Here is a 26,634-nt window from a genome sequence, read left to right on the forward strand (position 1 = left end):
AACAACAACAAAGCACAGCGTGGAGGAGACGACTGCGAGCGAGACATTTACAAACCAACTTATCGATCCAGCGTGTGGAAACATTTTGGTTTTTGCAAACACGGAGGTGTTCTAAATAAGTCGGTCGCTGTTTGTAGAATATGTAGAAGACAAATAAAAAACACGGAAACACGACGAATCTTTCCGGCCATCTACTAAGGCGCCGTGGGATTAAACAACGCCGACAGTCAGGCACCTCTAGCAGCGTCACCGCTGCAGCAGCAGCAGGTAACTCCAGCTCTGCAGACACCTCAGGCCTCGCCAGCACCAAACTCAACATCACAGTAACAATTGCCAAGTTTATCTGTAAAGACATGCGACCCTACAATGTGGTTGAAAATCCGGGGTTCTGTAAATTGATCCAAACATTGTGTAATTATTGTGTAATGTTTACATTGAAAATGGCACTTAATTCAAATAAAATACAATACATTTGCCATTAATTGGGCTTGTTTATAATATCCATAATTAATTTAAACCTGATTTCCTTACAAGAAACAACGGGGATCTCAGAAACTTTGCCTGCACTGTCCAGTAGTTACTGAATCGATTTCAAGTCATTGAATCGAATCACCCCTAGTTGATACCACTCCCACATTTGTATGGCAAATATGCAGGTGGGGCTAGCAGCTGGTTAGCCTAGCTGGGCATACTAGTATGGATACTTGTTAATAGGGCAGCTCTGGAGGTGCTGCAAGCTGCAGTTTAATACCTTTGGGCAGTACCAGGCTACCTGTGTGTGAATGTCCATACTAGGCTAAGACAACTGTCTCCGGGCTATAACATCCGACACAGACAGACATGAGAGTGATAAGAATCTTGCCATTGTTGGTGCAGAGCAAATAAGCCAATTTCCCAGAATGCCAAACCTTTTATTCAAACAGCAATGTTCTGCACATTGTTCGATGTCCCCACAGCCCATGTAGAAAGAGCTGCTGCAGAATCTCCAGTGCTGCCTCAGTTTCCACAAAGGGAACAATGTCTCGGACAAAGTGATGCTCTCACAAAGCGCACAGTGTTAACCACCTGATCAACCAGCAAATCAATCAATCAAATCGTTATCGTTTTTATGTAATAAAAGTAGATCAACGTTGACGTATGGTTTTGGATGGGACACGATGAGCCGTCTTCTGTGTTTGTTTGACCCATTCATTCACCCCAACCCTCCCTTTACGTGGACTTCCACGGACAACAATCCGATTTGCATTTTTCGTATGTCAAAAAAAACAAACGTAACCCTGGAGACATATATATACACAGGATGTGTCTTAGGCGTCCTGAGCGTAGGTCCCCCATGTTAACAAATCTATAAACACAACTGATTAAAAGATATCATTGGTCTGGCTGACTCACACCATCTCTCTTCTTGTCTGACCTTTTCAGAAGCGCATCTTGGATGGAAGTTTGGGCTTTGCAGCTGGGGTGAGTTAGATTTCTTTTGAATCTCTCTCTCACGCACGCACACATACACACACACACACACACACACACACATACACATATTTTGCAAGTAGGAAGATGCCGCTATGTTATGGAATTTTTGGAGGCTTCCCCGTGGTAGGCTGAGTTTCTTCCAGGCATTTCCTGATGGCATGTCAATTCAAGGTTGAGATGATGAGGAAATTCCTGGCTTCCATCCTGTCTGAAGAGGTTATGCTGCAATAGGAACTACAGCCCCAGAGCTCAATATCCGACTCACGCCATTACATTTCATGATTTCCTCAGGGGGAAGCAGTTCACGGATTATATTTATCAGGTGTCTCAGTGCAGAGAATCCGGAGCATATCTGAAGTGGCACCGAATGGAAAAAATATCATTGCATTACTATAACACAATCTTTTGGCATACCTCTGCTACAAATTAGGAATGCCCTGTAGCTGTTTTGACTACTTAGAGGTTCATAAAAGAGAGAAATGCATAATATTAAATGGGAGATGTTCAGAATGTTAAGTATGCATTTGATTTTCAAATAATGACCGTCTATTGAACCTCACAAGAGGGACGAAGAGTGCGCACATCCAAGCAAAGGCAAAATAGATCCTTAACAGCAGGGCACCGCCGACCTCCTGTCGAGCACGTTGGAGAGTCATTTGCCTTCGTGTGGCGTAGAAACGAGTGTTTGTTCCTTCGCTCTGTTAGTGAAGCACTGAGGAGTCCACGAAGGGGGCCTACTTCCTTTGCAGATATGGGGGCTCACAATTCTTAGTCTCACGTGGTTACACTCACAGGTAAGGACATAGTTAGGAATATTGATTTCCTCTGTCTTTTTGTTAAACACAAGCTTTTTAAGAAATGTGTCCACAATACCGTTTTTCTTGTGCTCTTGCAATGGACAGATAAACAATAATGTCACCAAAGCCACACAATTTGAAATGCTGCAAATATATGCATTTTGCAAAACTCTACCATCATGATCAAAGGTTACCTAACAGGCATTTATTCCATTTTAAGTCCTCTTGATTGCCACTTTAAACATTCACTTTCATGGAGGCCGCTTTGTCCGTGTGAAATGGATTAATTCTTTTAATCCCGTTGAAACTTAATTGCGATTCCTTAAATTGAGACCGAGGTTGTAGATAATAACCGGCCCCGATGAGTGAGCTGATAAGACTAATGCCAAACGAGGAGAGATTCCACGTGAAAAACGCGCCCATCTAATCTCGATCAGCTCTCATCTCGGTTATCTGCAGTTCAATCTAAACATCTTTTCAATTACGTCCCAGTCTGATGCTCTTATACGTTCCAACGGAATACGATAAGACGGAGACGTGTTGGGGGGGGCTGGGGGGCATAATGTCATCTGTCCATCCGCAGTTTTTTGGCTGTGATAGTTTATTAAATAAAGGTGTACTTTAAGTTGTTTCATCTTCGTTGAAATATTGCTCTACCTCGGCTCCAGTTTTGTTTATATTCCTTTAAATGTCAAAATCGAATTCAATGGACATCGGAAATGTTTTGTAACAACTAGAATTACCGTGTGCTTGGAACAAAAGCTGCTAACACAGGATATGTGGATGGGGTGAGACTAAGTGCTGCTGCTCAAGGTAGCCAAATTATACAATTTAGTTTTCCCTGCATGCGGACGGTAAACTGCCTCCCCCCCGACTCACAGGTGCCTCAGTGCTGCAGCTGTGCCAAGTGCCAAAATACTGCTGCTCCTTTTGACTTGTTTCACAAAGTGAGCAATAAAAGGTCTGTGGAAATAAAGAGGAGGCGGAAAGAGGATCGGTTCTCCCTTCGTGCCCCGTTGATTGGGGAAGGTCCTGAGAGGCCTTGCGATTGCTTTCTGGCTGCAGACGGAGAATGAAAGAAGGTCCAATAGTGGCCAGTTTAAAGTATGGAGGCAGCGATGGAAGGATCATCAAGTGTGCTGGTTTGTTTCTCAGCCTGCAGAAGCATAAATGGCTTCTATCATTCTTTCTGTTTAAGTTTTTCCAGCCTGTTTACTCCCTAATTCTTTTTTGTTACTGCGCTGAGCATAGCTGCTACTCACATGCAAGACTCCACTCTGACAAGCTTAGTACCTCTGCCTAGTAAAGCCCTGATGGGTGCACCTTGCATGGTGTCAGGGGATGAATGGGGGAATAACATCCAACGCTTTGAGTGGACTAGAATCAGCTCCAAACTCCCATTTGCAGCTGGTACAATGAGCATTATTCCAAACTATAGATTCAAGGGTTAATGGTTTATTTTATTGATGTAATCAATACTGCTCCTAAAAGGTCTTATAAGTCTTATGAATCATTTAACAACACCATTTACGTTATGGCCATCAACTTTCATCTCCTGATCAGAGGTTACGCATTAAAGCTGAGCTAACGGTGTGAAATGGGTTATGGGTCGTGGTTTGGACTCCCAGATGAAGGCTTAATAGTGGGTTTGCTTTGAGGGCTAGCACGACTGTGCTATTACACTAAATCTATTAAATTCATCCAATGTTAACCCCAAATCTGAAAGCGGTAAACCCGCTGAAATATTCTTATTCCATAGAATGTTGGACTGGTTGATGCAGTTCATGTTCTCATCAGTGAAGCCAGACATGTAAGCTCTAAGTTTATTGGCAATTGAAGTCTAACGATGGAACCAAGAGAATGTCTTTATTCTTTGTCTTTTGCTGAATTAGGTTGCAAAGAGGGAACCTCACACCTTCTCTGTCACTGAAGAGCAGAACAGATGAGTGCATGTGAGCGTGTTATAATTGGATATCGACACACATACGGAGGAGATTCAATTCAATTTGTCGGTCAAATGTCACTGTAGGTAAAGAATGTCGAGGTGACTCGTGAAGATATCGGCTTCTAGGACAGACTGTGACCTTTACAAAAATTAGACTTTAAACTGTAGTTTCTGCTCTCAACTTCTAATGTAAAATATTACTCACTTGAAACATAGTCCTTTTTATCCTTTTTTTATTGATCAATAGCAATTTTACATGCTATTAAGCACACGCCAATATTTTTCTTTCAACAATTTTTGATAGAACTTTCTTCCAAATAATACGTAGAAAATATTTGGTGCAAAAACCAACATATATATATATATATATATATATATATATATATATATACACACACACACTGATTTTCTCAGCTCAATAAAGGCATCACCTGCTAAGAACAGCACATACGCTGCTTGGTACAAAGACGGCAGAAGTAATCACTTCTTTTAACCTTGACAAAGACGATGCACCTGTTCCACTCATTCCTTTTACAATAAAGCCATCCGGTGGCCGTACTCCCAAAGCCAGAGCTGTGTTTGGGTCCTAAGCAGAAATTCTGAGGCGTTTCCGGTGGGGGTCGTCCTTCGCCAGGGCCGCGCCTTGTCACAAATCCTGTTTGTGGTTTTTTTATGCGCCGATATCGAGGCGTAGTCTGGGGGCGGAGGGTCTAAAGTTCGGGGTGCCGTGGATCTGATCGCTGCTTTTTGCAGATGATGAGGTCCGGATGGCGTCTTCGGTCTGTGACCTCCAACTCTCACTGCGGCGGTTCGCAGCAGAGTGTGAAGCGGTCGGGTTAAGGGTCAGGACCTCTAAATGTGAGCCCGTGGTTCTCCGCAGGAAAGCGATGGATTGCCTGCTCCGGGTAGGGAATGTGTCCTTACCCTAAATGAAGAAGTTCAGGTACCTCGGGGTCTTGTTTGCGAGTTTACCTTCGACAGACGCTGCTGCTGGTCACTGCTCTGCATCAGTTAATCTACTTCAATCGTTATTGATATTCATTGTATCTGCATGTATAAATAGTTTTGATGCAGCAAAACATTTTGTCCTTTACTGAGTTTGGCTAACACATTTTTTTCCAACACCCATGAGTAACACTCACTGTGGCTACACAGCAAATACAATTGGTTTGATTACAGTAATCAAGCATCTCCAGATGGATTATGCTCCATTTAGCTTTGGTTTGAATTACCAGTTTTTGATTGGGAATCAGCGCATCGCTTCATTTCAAACCTTTGCTTAGTTCTGATCAAATCAGAATCTTATGTTGAACGAGTCCGTGTGAGTGCGACCCTGCCTAACATTAAAACCGAATCGTGCACAGGCCTGCGCGCGTGTGAGGGGTGTCTCATCACCTGCAGCTGTCATTCTTTTCACAGGATTTCAGATGCCATCCTGTTCCGTGCTTTGCATCCGTCTACTGATTCACACACACACAGACATGTCACGGCAGAAAATCAGGTCACGGATTTGTTATCATTTCTATATTACTATACATCTCACTCATTTCAAGTCCACACCCTCGTGTTTCCTTGTTTTAGGCTTTGCTGCAGTTTATCTATTCTGGGAAAGAACTGTTGGAGGAAGGAAATTACAGCTAATACGTCTTCTTTAAGTTCATTTTGGGAACATCTGGTTTCCGTTTGATACAACATGCCAGTCATTTCTTCACTGGGATTATGAGGGGAAGTCCAGCTGACTGTCAAGAATTACGATCATCTACAAACATCGGGCGGTGCGGCTGTGGAACGACGTCTGGCTTTGAGTTTGGAACTTGCGCCTGTGGTTATTAGGTTTTCCTTTTAAAAATGATACAGTAAATAGCAATGCAGATTATTGGATTTATTATACCCACCTCCAAAAACGTAATCAACATTCTCGCACTAATAAAGTTCCAAAGCTGTTGGTACCTTTTTAGCAACAAACTGGTATTACTGGTGCTAATGCATGCATGATTATCAATGTTGTTGATGGCCTTGATGTGCCAGACTATAAGACTTGCGCTTAAAGTGTCTGCCTGTCAGATTGAATCCATAACCATTAAAAACAAAAACCTGCCGTCACTCCAATCATTTTAGTTCTAGTGTCGTAAAAGTTATTAACTCAGTAAATAGAAAACACATCCACCTCTTTGTGCTTGTACTGAGCAGTTATTCATGCTGTCCCCTCCCGGGTAACGTGTGATTTTAATCATAGCTTTCACTCCGATCCTCATAATGCGTGGTAGACTTATTGTTGTTTCACGCATACAGAAGTCTAACAGAATCGAAGCAATTACTCTCACAGCTAAAACTGAACACAAAACCGTGGAGGAGGACTTTTTAAAGTGTGACCCTATTCAGTGTGTAAGCGACTAAAAGGGACATTTCTTTCTTTTATAATTGGTCTGGTAGGGAAATAAAGCGCGGCAGCCTCTAAAGTTTAGTGTCTAAACGCACGGCAACTCCACCAATTATAGTTTGTTACTATAAGTGTCTAACAACGTTACGTTGACCGAGAAATCTAATGTTTTGTGTAAAAGAGATAAATGACACATGGCTATTTGTCTAATAAAAAAAACATGGCAGAATTCCATTACTTCTGTGGTCATCTGGGGCTGTATAGAAAATACAATCAACTCGACCTCAATGGGGAAGGGGGGCGGCAAGCATGAATAGTGTTACCTGAAATATTTTCAATGTCATGGCTGAATATTTAAGCAGACCCTCCCAATGTGGATGTGACTTCTGGTAACAGGACCTGGAAAACAGACAGGACGGATGATTGGAAAAGCAAAGAAAAAGGTGTTATTTCTCCGTTGGGTTATTTTCTGCAATGATGGACACTTACAATGACACTATTAGGCGATTGCAGCTTCTACGCCTGCAACCTTGGGAGCCGCCGGCCTTTAGAATGGACAGTCACCTCTACATTATGACACACACACACACACTGGCCTACTGGCCCTAGTGGCCTGTAGCTCCTCACCGTGGGCTGACTGGCTACTCATCACTCAACTCATCACTTGAAACGGATAATAGTGTGATGTGTAATCCAGCCAGATTCAATACAAGGCAAATCAATATTGTACCAATTTCTCGTCACCCTTAGTACCAAAAAAGCCCCATTCTTTTTACCCTGGACCATCGGCGTGTTTAAATATGTATGAGGAATTTCAACATGGGCGTCATTCCTAAAAAAAAAATTAAAAAGTGTTTTTATTGAGCACAACTAATGCTATTCTCTTCCTCCACCTGGTTGACTGCCCAACCTTATGGATGGTGTGTAGATGCAGATAAATGCAAACCAAACAATGCAACTTAGGCCAATAAACCGGCTTCCATGCATTTATACCATTTTTATTTATTTATTTTCTTTTAATGGTGTTGTACTTCACAGAAAATCAGCCCACACCTGATTTTTGGCATTCCGTGCACTGAGTTTGAAAACGAGCCTGAAGAAGCTGGAACAGAGGTCCAGGCATTCGTCCATATGGGCATTAATTAAATCGCCATGTCACTGCCTGACGTGTGTGTGTGTGTGTGTGTGTGTGTGTGTGTGTGTGTGTGTGTGTGTGTGTGTGTGTGTGTGTGTGTGTGTGTGTGTGTGTGTGTGTGTGTGTGTGTGTGTGTGTGTGTGTGTGTGTGTGGGAGGTGAACGAGCACCCCGAGGGGCAGACACTACCTGTCAAGAACACTTTGTAAGAGCGGCGTGGGCTTTTCTCGTCTTTTATGAAGTGATGGATGCTCCCAGAATACACATGGCTGAGTTGGGAATGTAATGAGGAATAGACACTCTCCCTTAATTGCAGGTCATTGAGTTCAATTGGGGTTTAAAAGGAGCCTGCAGACCCGATGTGATCAGTACAGTGTTAGTAAAACAACAATGAAGTCAAACAAAATTTCGACATTTCTGCATTTAAATATTGTTTGTGCTGCTGCGTCAATGAGCAGAATTTGAGTTTTTTGAGTCTAAGTCAAACAAATGAAATCATGGTAATTTCTTGTGGGATCCACTCTACTTATAAGGGAAAAAACAACATCACCCCTTTTTATTATGCTCAGACATTTGCTTTCCAACTGTGAAATAATACTTTATGCTTAAGTCTAGTTAATAACCTGAGATAAACACACTTCGTTTCACTTAAAATCGCTTACTCGCCAGCGAAAGCGCAGGGCTGAGAAAACAGCGGCGTGCTCTCTAGAGACGGCCGTCTCTGTTCATCATTTCCATCTGTGTTCTGTGCTCTCTCACGTTAGCACCTTCACACACAGGCGAGAAGGCAACTGTTAGCACGAAGGTCACAGAAGAGCGTCGGTGGGTGCAGAATAATTGTATGAGAAAATCTTGACAAGAAAAAAAGAGTTCGAGATCTCCCCTTGTCTCTCCACTGTTACTCATCTGGAGCGGCACTTTAGAGAGGCATAAAATCCCCATTTGCATCTCCCTGTTGGAGATGTCAGGGTGCGAAAGAGGAGTGTGATTGTGTGAAACTGAAGGAAGGTCACCGGTAAAAAGCGACCTCTTTTGTACGGAAACACTTCAGTGGCGTTGTGGGGGGGGGGAGCGGCAGTATGCTTGGAAATTTGAAACCGAATTCATGGACCCAACAGGATGTCTGATGACAATCTGGCACCATCATAATGTCAAAAATTTCATTTGAATTAAATTTAAAAAAACGCCGGCGTAGAATGACATAGCCTACTCTTTGTTTGGTGTTGGGCGCTAATTAGCTAATAAGTTAAAGTTCCTGCATTGAGCTTTTTTTCTCTTTGTGAAACGGTTTTGTTAAGGTTTCGGAAGCTCTCGAGGGAGGACTCAATCCTTTGTTCTCGTCCCGGCCGGAAACGAGGACACGAATGAGTCAATTCGTTTAAATTCAAAAATCAAAAGTTATTTAATAACTGAACAACGTAATAGGGATTACAATTACAAAGTGAAATACTAAGCGAACAGTGGAATATTTCGCGAAATAGAGAATTCTCTGAGCAAGTCTAAAGTGACTTATCAACGCGGCTGCAGGAGAAGTTCTAACAGTCTTTCCCCGCTTTGGTCCTTTGAAACCTCTTGAGGTGTGTCTTCTTTGGTGCATTTGAATGTCATTGGCTTCTTCTCCAAAGGGTCACCTCCTCCATTGTCCCCTTCACGTCGAGGTGTGATGCTGCAGCTGTAACCTGAAACCTCACTGTCCATCTGTCCCTCACATTCCAATGCACTCAATGTAGATACAGTGGCTTTATGCCTCAATGAGTGAATTTAACAAAGCATACATCGTTTAAGTCTTCATCTTATAACTAGTACACTTTCATTACAACAACCCATCATTAATGATCACCGTTCATCACACTTCATCATAAGATCTAAAACAGTTCATGTGGTTCAATTCTCAAGACATTTGCCTCAGTCGTCTGCCTTACATTAAGTTGTTCATTTTATTACCTGACAGGAGAAAAAACTCCCAAAAAACCCTTTTTGGGGATAAAATTGGGAGAAATCCATAAAGAACGGCAATTGGCATCCGTCCCCAGGTTTTAACATCACATTGTGACAGAATGTTAATGTGTACAGTGTTTATATGATTTAAATGACTATGAATTGTGTTTGATTGAAATTGCATTCACTTCATCTAACATGTTAATGTAATAACTAATATCTAACATCACACAAACTATAATTCTAACACTAAACATCATTACACGTACTACAATTCTATGACTAGGGGTGCACTTCTGGCTTAAATCCCTAACAGTTTCAATTAAATACTGAAGGGCTCTGTACGACCTATATTAGACAACAGGACTCTCGGTGAGAATATACATCAATTATTTAGTTATTTATACAGAAAAGAATAGCTGATAGTACCAGTCAAAAGGTTGGACATACTTTCTCTTTGAATTGAATGAGACAATGTGCCCAACCTGTTGACTGGTATCGTACGTTAAGACACTTCTCCTGTAAGTCTTTTTCTCAACACTCCCGCAGCCTTCATTACTTGTTCACACAAGTAGCACTTCTAAATTACACAAAGGGCCTCAGGTTTTCTTGGATTAGTTTGTCATTTGCAAATTGTAAATTAAAAGCTTTTCCACCGTTGTGCACCAGTCCCATCTCTGCCATAATTGGTTTTCCCTTAAAACTAAACTGAATTCTCAATTAGCATTTGGCGAAGGTTGTCAGCCCAATGCTTGGAATACAAATACAATTTTTGGGGTACTTTTCAGGGAAAGAAAGTTTGTATACCCAGATATGCACCAGCATGAATGTTTTCCCACTGGGGACAAGTCATGGTATATTTTACCTTTTTTGTTTTTTAACTGCGGGCTTGGTACTTTTGGTGCTGCAGCATTGAGATAATACTGACTGACACAAAGTGTCTTGGAAGCCTTGGTGACACTATTAAATCCTTTTTACTTCAGGACTTATGTACTACGTAACTTCCTCTTTAACCTGAGCTAGAAATAGCCCAACATGGGGTTAGCAGCGCCTCTCATTATTTATTTTCATTCTGTGTCAATATGCCGTTTTTACCACCAGTTTTCTTCAGTGATTGTATGGTAGGCCTTTATGAAGCTGCTTTGTAGCACTGTAGAATTACAATTACCAAGCTCTCTCCTCACCGAGGATTAGTGGAAGGCTCTTGAACGGGCTTTGCGCTTCCTTCCTGTTGTCCATGGTTCTCTGATTGTCTAAAGCGCTGCGTGTTTCCCCCGGGGTTACATGTTCAGGGGGTGGGGGGCGTTGCAGTTGGGCCGCCTCCTTGTTGGGGAAACACTGAACTTCTTCCCTTCATGTTTCACCGGGTGCAAAATTCTTTGGCCTGAGAGCGTGAGCCGATGTATTATTTCTAACTAATATTCCCGCGGAAAAAGTTTTCTGATGTTGTTCATTATTAATATCTCTCCTTGCAACAAACAGAATTGTCAGTTGTTCCTTTTTAATGATCTTCTTCCTCGATAAACAGGAAGACGGAATAGTAGCTCAATCAAGCCGCTCGCGACTGAGTCTCAGAAGGTTTCTCATCATTAAGGACTCCAGTCATGTTTGCAGTGATCTCACTACGCTTCGGGGCAATCATCTCGATGCGCGTCGCCCTGCAATCAATCCTACAATCAGCAATCGCCCCGCTGAGTCCGCGGTTCCGTCAGAGCAAGTAACGCCGGTATTAGAAGCCAGCAGAGAATCTTTTACCAGTACCATAAGAATGGTTTTACATTAAAAAAAGTTCCTGGTGTTGGAAGGGCCTTTAGTGTTTGTAGAACTTTGCTCCTGTCATAACAGATTCCATGTAGCCAACACAAGCATGCCGAACCTGGAGGGGGCGCTGTAGGAGTAGATCACGTAGAGCAGAGACAAGCCCACATAGAGTAACACAAATGACTTGTGTCCACGATTAATTATGTCCCTTTGCTGTAAATACCTTTTTAGTCATTGATTTGCTCTTTGATGCTTGAGGGTTTTTTTTTTGTGCCAGCTGAGATTTAGCGGCTCAATCGTCTAATCGCGGCCTCGTGGCAAATTGAGAAAAGAGCTGGATGAAGATTGTTTTTGATTGATTGCGAAGATAAAGACCAGCAAGACAACAACTCTGAGTGTGCCCTTAATGAAAAAGGAGCGCCAACTGGCCCCGCGAGGTACTCGGCTGGTGAGGCTTCAGTACGGATATTGTGCATGAATTCCTCCCGATATCTCTACATTTTGTTCGTAGCTAGATTAGACTAAATTGAGCCTCGAGTGGGTTCGGCCTGGATTTTCTTTTCCTCTCAACGCGTGTCAATGTCTTAGCTGTTTCTTTGACGGCCTGTTCCCCCCCATAGTCGATCCCTCAGTAAGAAGACGCCTTCATCAATTTCCCCCCTCGGATCAATTCATCTTCCTTCCTGACATCTCTTCCATTGCATCCATCTCGCTGCGGTCTGCATCGGAGCTAATAAGGTTCCAAGCTGTCGTCCACTCACTCTCCCACTTCATCTCTCTCATCCCAGCTCGATAGATCTCACTCTTTGGTCCCCGCGTTCGACTGTCAACGACTTTCACTTCATCTTCCTCCTCCCGCCAGTCAGCCATCGTTTGATTCGAGTGTTGCCCTCGACGATCCTCGACTCCTTGTTTATCGCCAGATCTCCTTCGGTCGTCACAGACAGGCTCCACACTGATGATTAAAGTTTCAAAAATGTCTGGAAAGTGAACTTGAATCCTGGAAAGGTCACACAAATTAAATATGAAACAATGTAAAAAAAACAAAACGTACGTAGGAGTTATGGTTCTAAATGCATTACTGGAGGGGAATTACTTTTTCTACAATATTTCAGTGGACCAGCAGATAGTAGTTACCATCTGGGACACAGTTTATATATATATATATATATATATATATAATACTAAAAGAAATTCTGTTCTTGTGCTTCACACCATTGCCGTTAAGGTCACAATCCAATGTGTTTTACAACACTTTTAGTTTTGCTTCAGTGACTACTACCTCGGTGTTTCCCCTACCATCAAAAGAAAAGGTCTGAAATTGCACACCGACACATGTGCAAATATGTCTGTGTATGCGCGCACGTGGCGCTTGCACTAATGGACCTGCAACCCCCCCCCCCATCGCCCCGGCCTGAAGCTGTAAACCGGGGGAAACACTGAAGTTACTGTGTGTCTACAGGAGAACTTCTCATGCTATATCTTTTGAACACACTTTTGTTTAGTAATAATTTGTAACGCACCTTTTCCAGTTTTGGGTTTTGGAGACCGTTTTTGGTTTCTTTTACTATCATTCTGTATTGTTATTTATTCAGGCCACGCTTTAAATATTTAATTTCAGACAAAACCACCGTACCACCAACATTCACGCTGGCTTAGTGGGGTTAAGACAAAAGAAGTTTCTCTCAATCCCTTTGTGGGCTTTACAGATGTGCGGTTTGACACAAATTCCGGCCTGAGGAGGATCCTGATGTTTGCCGCGTGTGATGTCTTATATTATTATTATTATTTAAGGTTCAAGCTCCCTGTTCAAGTGTCAAAACTGACAAGAGATTTTGGAAATAAAGTAAGGAGGAGAGCAAGGACGAAAACAACGGTTATTTCCAATCGCAGCTTACGCACGAGATGTTTTACCACATGCGCATGGGAGGTGCATGACAACAGCACCTCTGCGCACATGTTCATATGGCAACAGAGGTATTACCAGGGCACAAGGCTCTGTATCTCCAGCTAAAATAAGCTGCAGAAGGATGTGCATTTGGCTCTGAGTTGGATAACAAAGCAGTAATTGGGTGCCTCTCTATTTCACAGTCTCTAGTCTCAACGCAGGATTCTCTCATTCTTTCAAAGGTGTTTGAAAAGCCTTTAAGAATATTGAGACATTGTGCAATGGACCCTGGGCTTTTGCAAATGCAGATGAGAGAAAAGCCGAAACAAAACAGAAAGAACAAAAGTCATTCACGCGAAAAGGGTAAAAGAGGAAATAAGAATATTAGTAAGACATTCACAGGAAAAGTAGATACATTGAAACATATTGAATTTCGTGAAATTCAGGTGTAATGAAAAAAACTCCTTGGTTGACCTCAAAATCCTCAGATGGTTTGACATCACCATCCTTACCAGGAGGTCTTTTGAATAACTGTCGTGTGCACAGAAATCAGGCCCCACGCAAATGACGTGTTCTGTCGGTCATTCCCCTCTGACACGGATCAGCATAATTGATGCGAGTGTGTGTGTGCGCGCGGTTAAGTGAGGTCACGTTCCTATCGCGTTTTGTGAGTTAAATATTTACCACTTTCCGCTCGGAGCCGACAGCAAGTGAAATTGCAGACTGCCGCTTTGAACTATGAAATGTGTATCACAGAGTGACCCATATTTCTGTGATGAAACGACAAACTCTCCATTTCTGTTTGCCTCCAAACGATTACTTTCATCCTTGGGGCCAAAAAAACAAAACCCATGTATTATTTTAAATAATAATAATACTAAACTAAGCTTTATAACTCATAACTGGCGCATGCTTCTGCGTCTGCATCTTTACGCACTCATTTCAATTCATGGTTCATTCACCGCCAGAACAATCGGTGGAGTAACGTTTTTTGTCGAATACGACCTAGAGAGTCAGGTCTTTGTCAGACGCGCAGATGGCCTCCCGATTCCTTACAGTCCGCCAATGACGGGTTGTATAAGTGGTCATACTTCCGCATTTCTTCCACCAAAAGCTCTTCAATCAGTTTTAATAATGGCGGTATCGGGCTACGGAAATGTGAGACTTCGGAAAGGATGCAGTTAGCAGACCAATCACAGCCTTGTGCGCTGCAGGAGGCTTGTGTCGAAAGCGACGCAAGCCTAGAAAAATTGGTCGACGCACTCAAGCACGCAAGGAGGTGTGAAATATGGAATTAAAATCTGGATTTTGAAAGAAAAAGGTGATTTAATTTCTAGCACTGAATATTTATGCATTGAAATCATGTATGTGAATGTTTTTCAACGTTGAAATATTCAACTGCAAAAAATTCAACCGCAAATAATTCAACCGCAAAAAATTCAATGCAAAATTCAGTGCAAAAAAATTCAATGCAAAAATTCAATGCAAAAAAATTCGAACGTACTGTCGGGGTTATGCGTCTGCACACGCTCCGCTAAAGCGCCCCCCCCCCCCCTTTCCCCCACTACGCTGCAGTGGCTCCTATGCGCTCTACAAGCGCGTTCCTGGTTTCAAAACTCCGCCAATCACTCCTAATAGCTTGTCGAAGCATCTGAATACTGAATCTTACAGACACAAACCACACTGATGGCATGAAGTTAAAGTTAAAACACTCAACGAAGCCCCATTATTAATGGACATGGCTGAAATCCGGTCATCATAGTCGACAAGTCGAAGTTGTATTGGGGCGCTCGCTCCTTTTGCTTGACGCACGCTCACGATCTTGAATCTAGAATCGTTTGCTCTTCCTTGGGTTCCCGAATGTTGCTGTTGAATTTTTTTGCATATAATTTTTGCATTGAATTTTTTGCGGTTGCATCTTTTTCAGTTGAATATTTTAACGTTAAAAACATTCAGATACATGATTTCAATGCATAAATATTCAGTGCTAGAAATTCAATCACCTTTTTCTTTCATAATCCGATTACTTTTATAGTGAAAAGGCACGCAAGGGGCTCCTCCGTCTGCGTGTCCTTGCGTCGCTCTGAAAACGCAGAAGCATAAACTAGGCTTAAAAGTCTAAATGGTTAAGCTATCGTACAGAGGTCAACATTGTCATGGAAATACAATAATTATCACACATCTCAACTGGTTTGATGTGCTGTGTTTTAGGCTATGGAAGACCTTTCCCCCAAATGATGTTTACTCTCTTTCTGGCTGAGGCCAGTTAGTTGGCTATTCAAGTTGTCTTTAGTCACAACCCCCCCACCCCTCCAAAAACCCCAAATGCTTTACAGTTTTTTTTCTTCACTTCCACCAAACTAAAGAAAGTAATTTAGTAGATGAGCTTTAAAGACACTGGGGGGCAGATTCAGTTTTTTTTATTTTCCCTTCTGAAAGAGCCATGTTTCTTCACCCAGGCATGCAGGAGCTTCTGGTCTTCTCTTCTAACTCTCGGCAAGGAGGCATATATGTGCTATTACTTACATAATTTACATACTGAAAATACATACATGTTAGATAAAGTCAGGACTCCAATTTGCTAATCACATGAATGACGATCCCGGAGTTGAATTGGTTAATCAATCCTTTAAAAGGCCAAACACATATATTCCCGTAAAGAGCACAAATACAAAGTCATGTTCACACATTTCCACGTTGTGCACCTGTGAGGCTTGGCGGCTGTAACGGCAGTCGGTGAAACTGCCCGCCTCCCGCGGTTCCTGGCTTGTTGCTAATTAACTTGTAGACAGCTCCAATGGCCCCGCAGTACATCGTGTTCTCCAGATTGCAGCAGTTCCACCCTTGATTGGTAAAGTGTGGAAATGGAACATGAAGCCGCTGCTGAAGATAAAAACAGAATCACCTCTAGGGTGTTCTTTTTCCTCCGATTATAGGTTGTCTGGCAAGGTGTGAGCAGAGTCTCTAACAGGTCTACAAGTAAATACAAATGCATATACACACAGCTCCAGAGTGCAACCCTTTTCTTCAGTGTGACCAAAGGGGGAAGTTTGGCTTGGTAACGCCGTGGGTGGGTGGCTGCGGGTGGGAAGCCGCATCAGAACCGCAAAACATACCAGTAGTTCAAAATGAATGAATTTAATAAAATCTGCATATTTTTTCCTCTTTCCACCTAGATAAAAAAGAAAACAGCTGTGAAACGGCTACTTGTTTTTTGCACAATAAACATCACTGTTATTGTAAACAAATGTAAGAAAAAAAAAACTGGATGTGGGAGCTTCAGTCAACGCAGAGATGTGTGTGAGCCGTTTCCTCAACAGTTTCGCATAAAACACATAACAAGACGTTATAATTTGAATTTTTATATATATAACATATAATATATAATATATATTATATTTATATATATAATTAGATATATATTATATGATATATATATATTGCAACACACACTGGTGTTTTCCACTGCTGATGAAAGATTGACATGTAATTGTGATAAACAACTGACACTGCAGATACTTTGTGTATCTGCAGTGTGTTCGGACGTACTCTCTTTTCACGTTGACAGCTGACTCACAGAAAATACTGTCAGGGTTAACTGGCTTGTCAGTATTTTCCCTGAAGACTGCATGTGTTATTGCTGCATCGGATGTTCCATTGTGGTTGTGTGTACAACCTTTGGATGCAATTAAATTTAGCTGTTGAAGAGTTTTGGCTCGCTATGTGCATGTCAATTTCCAAATCGGTAACTTGGATTTTTACCCAGGAAGCTCAAACCAAACAGTGGCTTTAAGATGGTGGTAGTGATGCTGGGTGAGAGAATATAAAAGTCTGCTAAATTATGTAACATTGTAACAGGTGTTGAGGTGGGAGGATTTTTTTTTACTGAATTATCTAAGGAGCCACACTCAACACTCTCTGAACGAGAGTGGTCCGACCGTTGTCTGACCTTTTAAATCACGTAAGAAGTGCAACATAAGAAGGAGTCCTACCATTTACTCTCCTCTGTCCTCTCCTCGCGTCTCTCAGGTGATGTTGGCTGCTTCCTATTGGTCACTGCTGGCACCGGCAATCAACATGGCGGAGGAATCCGGGAAGTACGGCTCTTTCGCTTTCTTGCCTGTGGCTGTGGGATTCACCCTGGGAGCGGCCTTCGTCTACTTCGCCGACCTGGCCATGCCCCTGCTGGTAGGAACTCCTACACATACCAAATACTCTTGTATGGGTGTCTGAAGAGCTAGAAGGAGCACATTTAGAGATGAACTGAAGAAGAAGAAGAAGAATGTACGAGGACTCGGGGGTGTGAAGTAAAGTAAAGCTTTACAACCAGGTCACATATTCCCTGAGCAGGTGGCACAGAAAGGATATTGCCTCAGGTGATTCTGAATAAGATTGGGCTTTTCATTTTTCCAAAGCGCTCTCTCTGACCGCTGCTGTGGGCGCGCTCACCTGTCTGTGTGTGGGCGGCACACAAAAGAGACGGACAGATAGTGACAGACAGCCACCGAGAGAAAAGAAGAAAGACCAAGAAAGAGACAGAGATTTACCCAGTGAGAAAGAGATGGAGGGACAGAGAGAGAGGAGAGACAGTGAGGAGGAGATGGAGGGACAGAGAGAGAGGAGAGACAGTGAGGAGGAGATGGAGGGACAGAGAGAGAGGAGAGACAGTGAGGAGGAGATGGAGGGACAGAGAGAGAGGAGAGACAGTGAGGAGGAGATGGAGGGACAGAGAGAGAGGAGAGACAGTGAGGAGGAGATGGAGGGACAGAGAGAGAGGAGAGACAGTGAGGAGGAGATGGAGGGACAGAGAGCGAGAGGAGAGACAGTGAGGAAGAGATGGAGGGACAGAGAGAGAGGAGAGACAGTGAGGAAGAGATGGAGGGACAGAGAGAGCGAGGAGAGATTTTTTTTTGATTTTTGAAAAACCTTTATTTTCTTTAAAACGCACAAACATGTCACATACACGACAACGCTGAACACGACAAGCTGCTTGTCGATCTGGACGCTGGCTCCACTCCTCAGTCATTCCCCACCAGCATCTCCTCTTGCGTCAGCCGGCCAGGATCCTCCTCCACCGGATGGACGCTGCTCTCAGTCCACAGAAGACACACCTTAGCTTCCTCTGTTTATCTTCAGGGTGATCGTCCTCATCCGGAAGACTTCCTGCTGGGTGTTTCTCCCACTACCCTTTTTGCTCACGCCGTCCCGAGCAGCGCGAGAGAACTCCTCCATGTCCACCCTCTTCATGTTCTTTGTTACCTTTAGGAAGAGCTTCACTCTCCCCACCCTGTAGCTGCTGGTCACCGTCCCACCAGAAGAGGCGCTGTCAGTGGAATCCCAGTCAGCAGAGGACCCGGGTTCACCCGCTTTCCCTCTTGTGCTCCTTCTGTTTTCTGACCCTTTCTTGGCTCGAGAGGCTCCTGCGCTGCTCCTCGTCTTCCTTCTCTTCAGGGGGGGGTTTACGTTCCTCCTCCTCCCCCTCCATGTCGTCGGCGCTGCTTTCAGACAGCATTTCCTCAGCACGTGTCTCCTGACTTTTTTCCAGCTCCTCCTGCCCTTCTTCACCCCCCCCGAACCACCTGTTGAACCCCACTCACACCTTCCCTTCTCTCTTGGCTGAGCTGTCTGACACCACCTGTCTCTTCATTCACCCCCACACTCACCTGGCCCACCTGTTGGGCCTCAATCAGCCCCTCAGTCACTCTGTCGCCCCCCTGGCAGGCCGGCTGGACTCCACCACACCCTCCATCTTCTCCCCTCTCACACACCTCACTCTCCCGCTGAACTTCACTTGTCCCCTCCCCACACATTCGCCCTACCTGTTGTCCTCCACTTGTCCCTTCCTGGCCCCCATCACTCGCCTCCCCACCCTGCTGTCCGTTCTCAGCCGCCTGCTTGACCCCACCTGTCTCTTCCTGTGCCTCCTTTCCCTCCTGTTGTACCCCACCTGTCTTCTCCTGTCTTCCCTGACTGTCCCGATCCTTCACACCTCGCTCCTCTGCACCCTCGGCAGAGTCCTTTCCCGGACATGTTCTGGCGAGATGTCCTTTCCTGCCACACCTGAAACAATTCATATTGTCAGAAGTGGCAAACACCACATACACAAAGTCCTCCACTGCGACTCCAAACATCAGCTTGAGCTCCTGGGTCCCGTTGTTGAGGACCATGAGGAGTTGCCTTTTGTCTGAAACCACGTGTCTCAGTAGCGGGGACTTGCACCCCGAACAGACCTTCTTTACAGGAGACACCACCTTCCCGTGCTTTGACAGCTCCTTAACCAGGGCCTCGTCCCCGATGAACGGGGGGACGTTCGACACCGTCACTCTCACCGCCGGCGTGGAGAGAGGCAGAACGGGCACGAGCGCGCCGTGCAAGGAAGGAAGATGACCACCGCGTTGTTCATGCGCGCTGCGGACTTCACGCTGCGGTGGCCCACCAGCTTCCCCACGGCCAGGCTGCAGTCCTCCACCGAGTACGAGGGGCTCAGCGCGATCCTCACGCCGTGCTTCCGCGTCAGCCTGCTGAAATCCGTGGCGGCGTGCAGCACGTCCTGAAAGCTTTGAAACACTGCAGAAACGTTCAAAGTGCACATCCTCACAACACCGTACACAACGTTAGCTTTAGCTGTCAATTATTTTACGAAATCGACATGAATCACTGCTAACGCTCTCAGCTCACCACCTGCACGCACCCTCTCAGATCAGAGAGAGAGAGAGAGACAGTGAGAAAGAGATGGAGGGACAGAGAGAAAGAGATGGAGGGATAGAGAGAGAGAGGAGAGACAGTGAGAAAGAGATGGAGGGACAGAGAGAAAGAGATGGAGGGATAGAGAGAGAGAGGAGAGACAGTGAGAAAGAGATGGAGGGACAGAGAGAAAGAGGAGAGACAGTGAGAAAGAGATGGAGGGACAGAGAGAGGAGAGACAGTGAGGAAGAGATGGAGGGACAGAGAGAGAGAGGGACAGTGAGGAAGAGATGGAGGGACAGAGAGAGGAGAGACCGTGAGGAAGAGATGGAGGGACAGAGAGAGAGAGGAGAGACAGTGAGGAAGAGATGGAGGGACAGAGAGAGAGAGGAGAGACAGTGAGGAAGAGATGGAGGGACAGAGTGAGGGAAGAGAACAGCTGTCGCCTGAAGCTCCAGAAGTCTCAGCAGGACACCAATCCAGATGAAGGGGCAGCTGACACACCACCATCATGCACACGCATACAAGACGACACACACCAGAGCATTTGAACTCCATCTATGTTTATGCTGAAATATTACACGTGTGTTGGATCCTACACTAGATCATTCTGAGGCGATTGCCTTGACTGAATTTAAATAATTAGTTCGGACTCCTCTCTAAGTTTTGAAAATGTAAAACCTCAAAACTAGAACTATATTACAGAAACACTGAGGGGAAAAAAATGTGTTGGAAAGTTTTAGTTCCTTGTACTTCTCATGTTGAACACAAGTCAAAAGAACATAGTTTCTGAACTTGAAATGAATAAAACTTCAACATTTAACAAAAAATATATATTTTCCAGACGCGATATGGCAGACTTAAAAAATGATCTCTTTTTTTCCTTCCCATTTCTCTTGAACCTGCCACCCCACTGTTGCAGTTGTATCTCTTCCCTAATTTCAAATGCCATGAAAAGAGAATTTGTATCGTTGCTGAAGCACTTTGGCTCAAAGCCGTCACTCGGAGCGCACGCTGGGCGAAAGGATTTACAGCATGCGACCCATTTGTGTGCAGCAGCAGGGTCACTTAGGTCTAATAAATGAATTAATACTTTATGTATTTTCTTTTCAATTACTATGAAATAAATACTACCATAATGATTTACATGAGTTATATAGACACCCCCCACCCCCCCCTCACCCAGCCTCCAAAAAAATAAATATTAAATATAAAAACCTGCCCCGCTAAAGGGCAAAAATCCAGTTTGAACCTCCCAGGAAATGTTCATGCCCTTTTTATCCCAGTTTATTTAACTGCATTGGTTATATTTTTGAACATTGAAAAGACATTTTGAGTGCATTTCTCCCTGCAGCCAGATTTATGTGTACGGGACATGTCAGACACATCCATCTAACCTTCTAACCTTACTAGATAGTACCCTTTGCAGTAGTTAAAATGTATTATATGTGCAGTATTAGAAAACCCATGCAGTGGTTAAAATGTATTATACGTGTAGTATTAGAAAACCCATGCAGTAGTTAAAATGTATTATATGTGTAGTATTAGAAAACCTAATAGTATTAGTAACTATGTCACTCAGTGACCTGCAACTAAAGTGACAGTGTTACCAGCTTATGTCTCATTTATTCAACATTGGATCTCAAATATCTGACCCAGTGGCATTTGTTTTTATGAGTGAAACATTTTGTAGTATTTAAGGTGCGTCAATCTGTGGCAGAAGAATGAAGGGGTCAAGAACATGATGTTCTCGTAGGAACATGATGTTCTGCATGGACCGAAATGATGATGACAGGGCAAAAATAAACCCACAAAACGTTGTAGACGGGGTCTTGGTGGGCCGACGTCCGGTAGCAGGGGAGTCATTAGGTCTGGCGCCTGCTCACTGATAGTGCCACAGGAGTAAAGGGGCAACATCTGCTTCATCGTGTTCTTGTTGTTCCTCCTCCATGCCCCTCAGCGTTCCACATGCATCTCTTTTGACCCTCCAACTACGTCACTCATCCACTTTCCTCTCCGCTTCATTCCCTCATCTTGCGGTTGTTCCCAAGGCCCTGCTTTCTTTTCCTTTCCACATATTCCAACCGTCTTCCTCCTCCGTCTTCCTCTTCTGTCCTTTCACTCCTTGGTGCCATGGAGACAGTAGTGGACAACGTCGGGCTGTGAGCTTGTGATAAAAGCCAACACAAAATCCACTGGGAACCTGGGGGGGTGGTGGGTTCTTCCATACACAGCGGGGGGCCATCGGTGTTTGGACAGCTGCTAGTGCCACTTTTACTGGCTCCTCAACAAACACTGGAACTGAATGAGAAGAAGCGTTGAGGAAGGGCGAGGTGGACCGAGAGGGAGAGCTGGGGTTGACAGGGAGAGAAGGATGGCAGCGATAAGGACACATTAGAGGACAAGAGAAGGGGAGAGGTTGGCAGAGGGAGCACAGAGGGGCTCGGGAACACTCCCGGCTTGGTGATGAAAACCAGGTAACCATGACGCCGCCATGTGTCATGGTTTCAATAAGACATTTTATGACCACTCCTGTTTTGCTGTTCCTTCCCACACAGCTCTGACTTTTTACCTCTCACATTAAGAACATCTACAGGGCTTCCAATTAACACCTTCAAAATGTGTTACAAAGGGTAAATTCAAATGTATATTTTTGAAAGCCATGGATTGAAAGCCATGGTTCGTCACACCTGGGCACAGTAATCGTCGAGCAAATGGCTTTAGGTATTAAACAGATTTGATGGAGTTGGTACAATGCGCCGAGCAATTTGCACCTGAGCATATCTGCTCTCGAGGATTCACGGAACAACATCACATTTTCCCAGCTATAAGTGTTCCATTCATCGCGTAGAACGACCATAATTTAACATCAATCAATCATGGCGGCCATCGGGTTAAATGGCCCTCGAGAAAACGGGCAAACCGGAGCGACCCATTTGCACTCGGTTGATAACGCCGGGCCGTGTTTTGATTGATAGTTACATTCTCAACCAGCCTCATTAACTCTCGACAGCAGCGCCTATCGCAGTGGAGCGGCTCGCCGAGTGGAGAGGCCCCTCCAAGTAGGAAGATAATATCCGTGTCTGAGGGGTGTACGGAAGTCAGGAGCAAATGCACAAATGGGTTTCCACATCACCGGGGGACATCATTTTCATCAAAATAGGACCAATGTGACCCCCCCCCCCCCCTCCCCTCGCCCTACTACCAACCGTGCAGGATGCAGCCACACAACTTAACCCATGTGTAGGTGGGATTAAGAAACGAAGGCAGAGTGTGTAGGTGGTAGTTTTCTGAGGAAAGGGCCCCTGAAGTATTGCAAGTACATGTCAGTGTGTCCTGGAAAAAGTTTCTCTCCTTTGGGGCTTTGCCTTTTTACCTGCTAAAGGTTTCTAATCCAAATTAAATGGGGCTCTCCCACTGAAAGGGCATTTAGGACTCTGACGGAAGGCCTGAAATATACAGACGGTTTAACAGTAAAATAGGATTGTGGAAAAGTTTTTTTAATGCCACTCTCTTGTCTGAGCGGACTTAAGTAAAAGCATAGCAGCATATATCAAGTTGAGGATGTGTGCTTGGGAGATAAGGAGCCAAGCTGTTGCAGGTTTAAGTGGTTTTAGGAAGCAAGAATTCCACAAGTGGAGATAGCGGTGTCAGAGAAAGTAATAAAAGGGAGCCAATGAAGTGTGTTCCAATTCCTCTTCTATCTTTTTAAGTACGTGTGAAGATGCAGTGCTTGCTTGTTTTTCGCAGGGACACTGATTTGTCGGCTAGTTTCTGGACTTGTTATCCTCGGTGTCCCACCCAACTGGCCGTCACCATAACAACCGATGGTGATGGGAAAGGGCGGGGGGCTGAGGCAGGGTTGGCAGCGTGGCATCTTTATCCAGTATATCACCAGGTCTGTGTGTCCTGTCCACAGCAGCACAAGAGGCTGTAACAATGACCAGGGCACAGCAAACACATGACATCTTTAATGGGGGAATGGCTGTCAGATTAGAGTGACCGCGTTGGGGGGGTTAGCAAGGGTTACCCAGGGTGTATGTCTCAACGGTTGGGACAGGCCATTTATGAAATAATGGCAAGCTTGTTTTGAGAAGCTTCTTTCGGTTGACTCCGTCCGTTGGCTCATTTATTTAACCATTGAAGAAATGGAAAAAACTATGACAATCAAGTGTGGGACCATTATCTACATGACCAGGCTCTTTGCTGAGCTGGATGGATTTGTAGTCACTGACAGCCCTGGAGGATCCCTCTGGTAATGATGGGATGTGTCTTTGTGAAGCAGAAAACGTGCTGCTTGCACCTCACGCACCTCACGCACCTCACTCACTCTAAGCTCTTCAGACGTGAATGTCTTCGGAAACAAAAGGCCGTCATGAATATTGTATAAATTTTGCCACATATTCAGCCTTAGTTTCATTATAAGGGATTCAATTATTGATGTATTTCTTTGCAGAGACCTTGCATAAAGGCAGTAACTCAATACTGTGTGGGTACTGTGACTGTGTAGTTTACCCTTTCACAATACTGTGTGTGGTAAATCATTAATATCAAAGTTCTTTGGTTGTCATGTTCTTTACGTTTTATGTTCTTTAGGATTATGTTCTCTAGGCGTTATGTTCTTAAGTATTATGTTCTTGGAGTTATGTTCTCTTGTTCTCTAAGCATTCTGTTCTTTAGTATTATGTTCTCTAGGCATTCTGTTCTTAAGTATTATGTTCTCGGAGTTCTCTCGGGGTTCTGTTCTTTAGTATTATGTTCTCTAGACCAGCGGTTCCCAAACTCAAGAATGCCGCGGCCCACTTTGAAATCTGAAAATCTTACGCGGCCCACCCAAACCTTTAATCACAACTCTGATCAAAACATAATGATTAAATAAAAGAATTGAACCAAAATCAAACATCCGCGAGCAAAAGTCCGTCTCCGCGAGGTATTTGCTCGCTTGCGAAACGTGAACTGCGTTGCTCGCGGGGAGAATCTCTGCTCGCGCTCAAAGGAGTTTTCTACGCGGTCGCTGTTGTTCTTTTTGAGAGTAAGGTGGAGACGGTGCTTTCAGGGTCCGATCGATGCCGTGAGGTGCGTCCGCTCCCGCCGCCCCCTCGCCATCCACGCCTTTAATCTTCGGCTGCTTTTAGAATAACTTATTTTCCCCGTTAAGATGGTTCAGCTACTGTAGAGAAAAGGGCGCCGTCTCTCGCTCTTTAATCTCATTAAATGCTCGGCGAGAACGACAGCTTTGTTTCTCCGACGCGCCCTGAAACAAGCTCAATATCTCACGCGCTTGAGCGCCGCTCAGCATCTCGCCGTCGTAGACGAGCTTTGACATGTTTGGCAGAGCGCCTTGAGCGCCGTGTACAAGCAGTGTTGATCAACCGATTAACCAATTGATCCATATATATATAAGGCGCTCCGGATTATAAGGCACTGTCGCTTTGAAAAAATGAAAGCCTTTTAAGTGCGCCTTGGATTGCGGAAAATGAGGTATATTTACTTTAATACTACAAGACGGCGCCCCGTTTGTTGATCAACGACAGGCGGACAAGAGCAGCCGTTTCAAGCGAGAGCCTTATTGTTTTATTAATCTGTTCGTTTAAATTGTTTGTGCTTCATCAACTAATGTTTCACATAACTAATGTGCCGCATCATAAATAATTTTATATTAATTTCAAACTTTTAAAAATTGAAAATAAAAAAACTTTATTTATTTATTGTAAATGACCTCCGCGGCCCACACTTTGGGAATCTCTGCTCTAGGCGTTATGTTCTTAAGTATTATGTTCTAGGAGTTATGTTCTCTTGTTCTCTAGGCGTTCTGTTCTTAAGTATCTTAAGTAAGGCTCTATGTCTAAAGAACATACTGCTTGATACTCTTCAGGCATTGGTTTCTTGGGTTGTTTAATGCTTTTTAACGAGTTACCTGAAGAGCACACAGAGGGCGTTTCTTTGAATTTGGCAAAAAAGCGTCTACCGAGACACAAGGAATGCAAACTTACATTTGTAATGGAATTCAGCCTTCTGCTGCTTCTTCACCATGCTCTGTTGTGTCGCTGCATAATGAAGGAACAATGTTTAGAATTGGAGTTGTCTTTTTTAACCTTTCTGGCAGTGATTGACACGCTCCTTCAGTGTTGTAATGATTCACTAAGCTTTGATTGAAAGTGATTAACTGAGACACAGGAATTTAATTAAGCACGGTCTGGATTTTCTTCCTTGAAGATTCTTTTGTGTGTTAGTCCTTTTGTCTTCGCTTCGGATTGTCTTCCTTCTTTGAGGAGATGTTCACTGACTTTGGAATTAGAATTCCGTACAGAACCTGGTTGAATGCCGGACCAGACAATAGTTTTATTTTAAGAAAAAAGAAGAGGTTCTTTAGTGGTACATTAAATAGCGTTACAATACTTACACCGTATATCAAACTCTGGATGGAAGGATTAATTTTTTCTGTCAGTATGTCTGCCCTTCTCTCCACAACCAGTCATCTGATTGTATTAAGACAGAAACAGCAATTATGGAGACCTCCTTCTTTCGTTGGCCAAAACCTGCTGTCAGTGCCCGGATGGTCTAGTAAACTGATGCAAATGTCCCGGCAGGTGTGTTACTCGGGCCCGAGGAAGAGCAGCGTAGAGTTGTTTCG

At 44.0% G+C, this 26,634-nt stretch overlaps 1 protein-coding gene across 4 annotated transcripts in view; it reads left to right on the top strand.

The window, feature by feature from the left end:
* Positions 1 to 26,634, top strand: part of slc39a11 (solute carrier family 39, member 11) — a 75,518-nt gene that overhangs the window by 1,673 nt on the left and 47,211 nt on the right. For 2 of the 4 annotated variants that reach the window (XM_040176771.2, XM_040176772.2), the window contains exons 3-4: positions 1,423 to 1,461; positions 17,346 to 17,504. In XM_040176771.2, the coding sequence (XP_040032705.2) occupies positions 1,423 to 1,461; positions 17,346 to 17,504 (198 nt within the window). The remainder of the gene's footprint in view (positions 1 to 1,422; positions 1,462 to 17,345; positions 17,505 to 26,634) is intronic. The other 2 variants (XM_040176773.2, XM_078102757.1) reach the window with 1 other exon arrangement.

Source organism: Gasterosteus aculeatus, chromosome 5 (assembly GCF_964276395.1).
Source record: "Gasterosteus aculeatus chromosome 5, fGasAcu3.hap1.1, whole genome shotgun sequence".
Taxonomy (NCBI): domain Eukaryota; kingdom Metazoa; phylum Chordata; class Actinopteri; order Perciformes; family Gasterosteidae; genus Gasterosteus; species Gasterosteus aculeatus.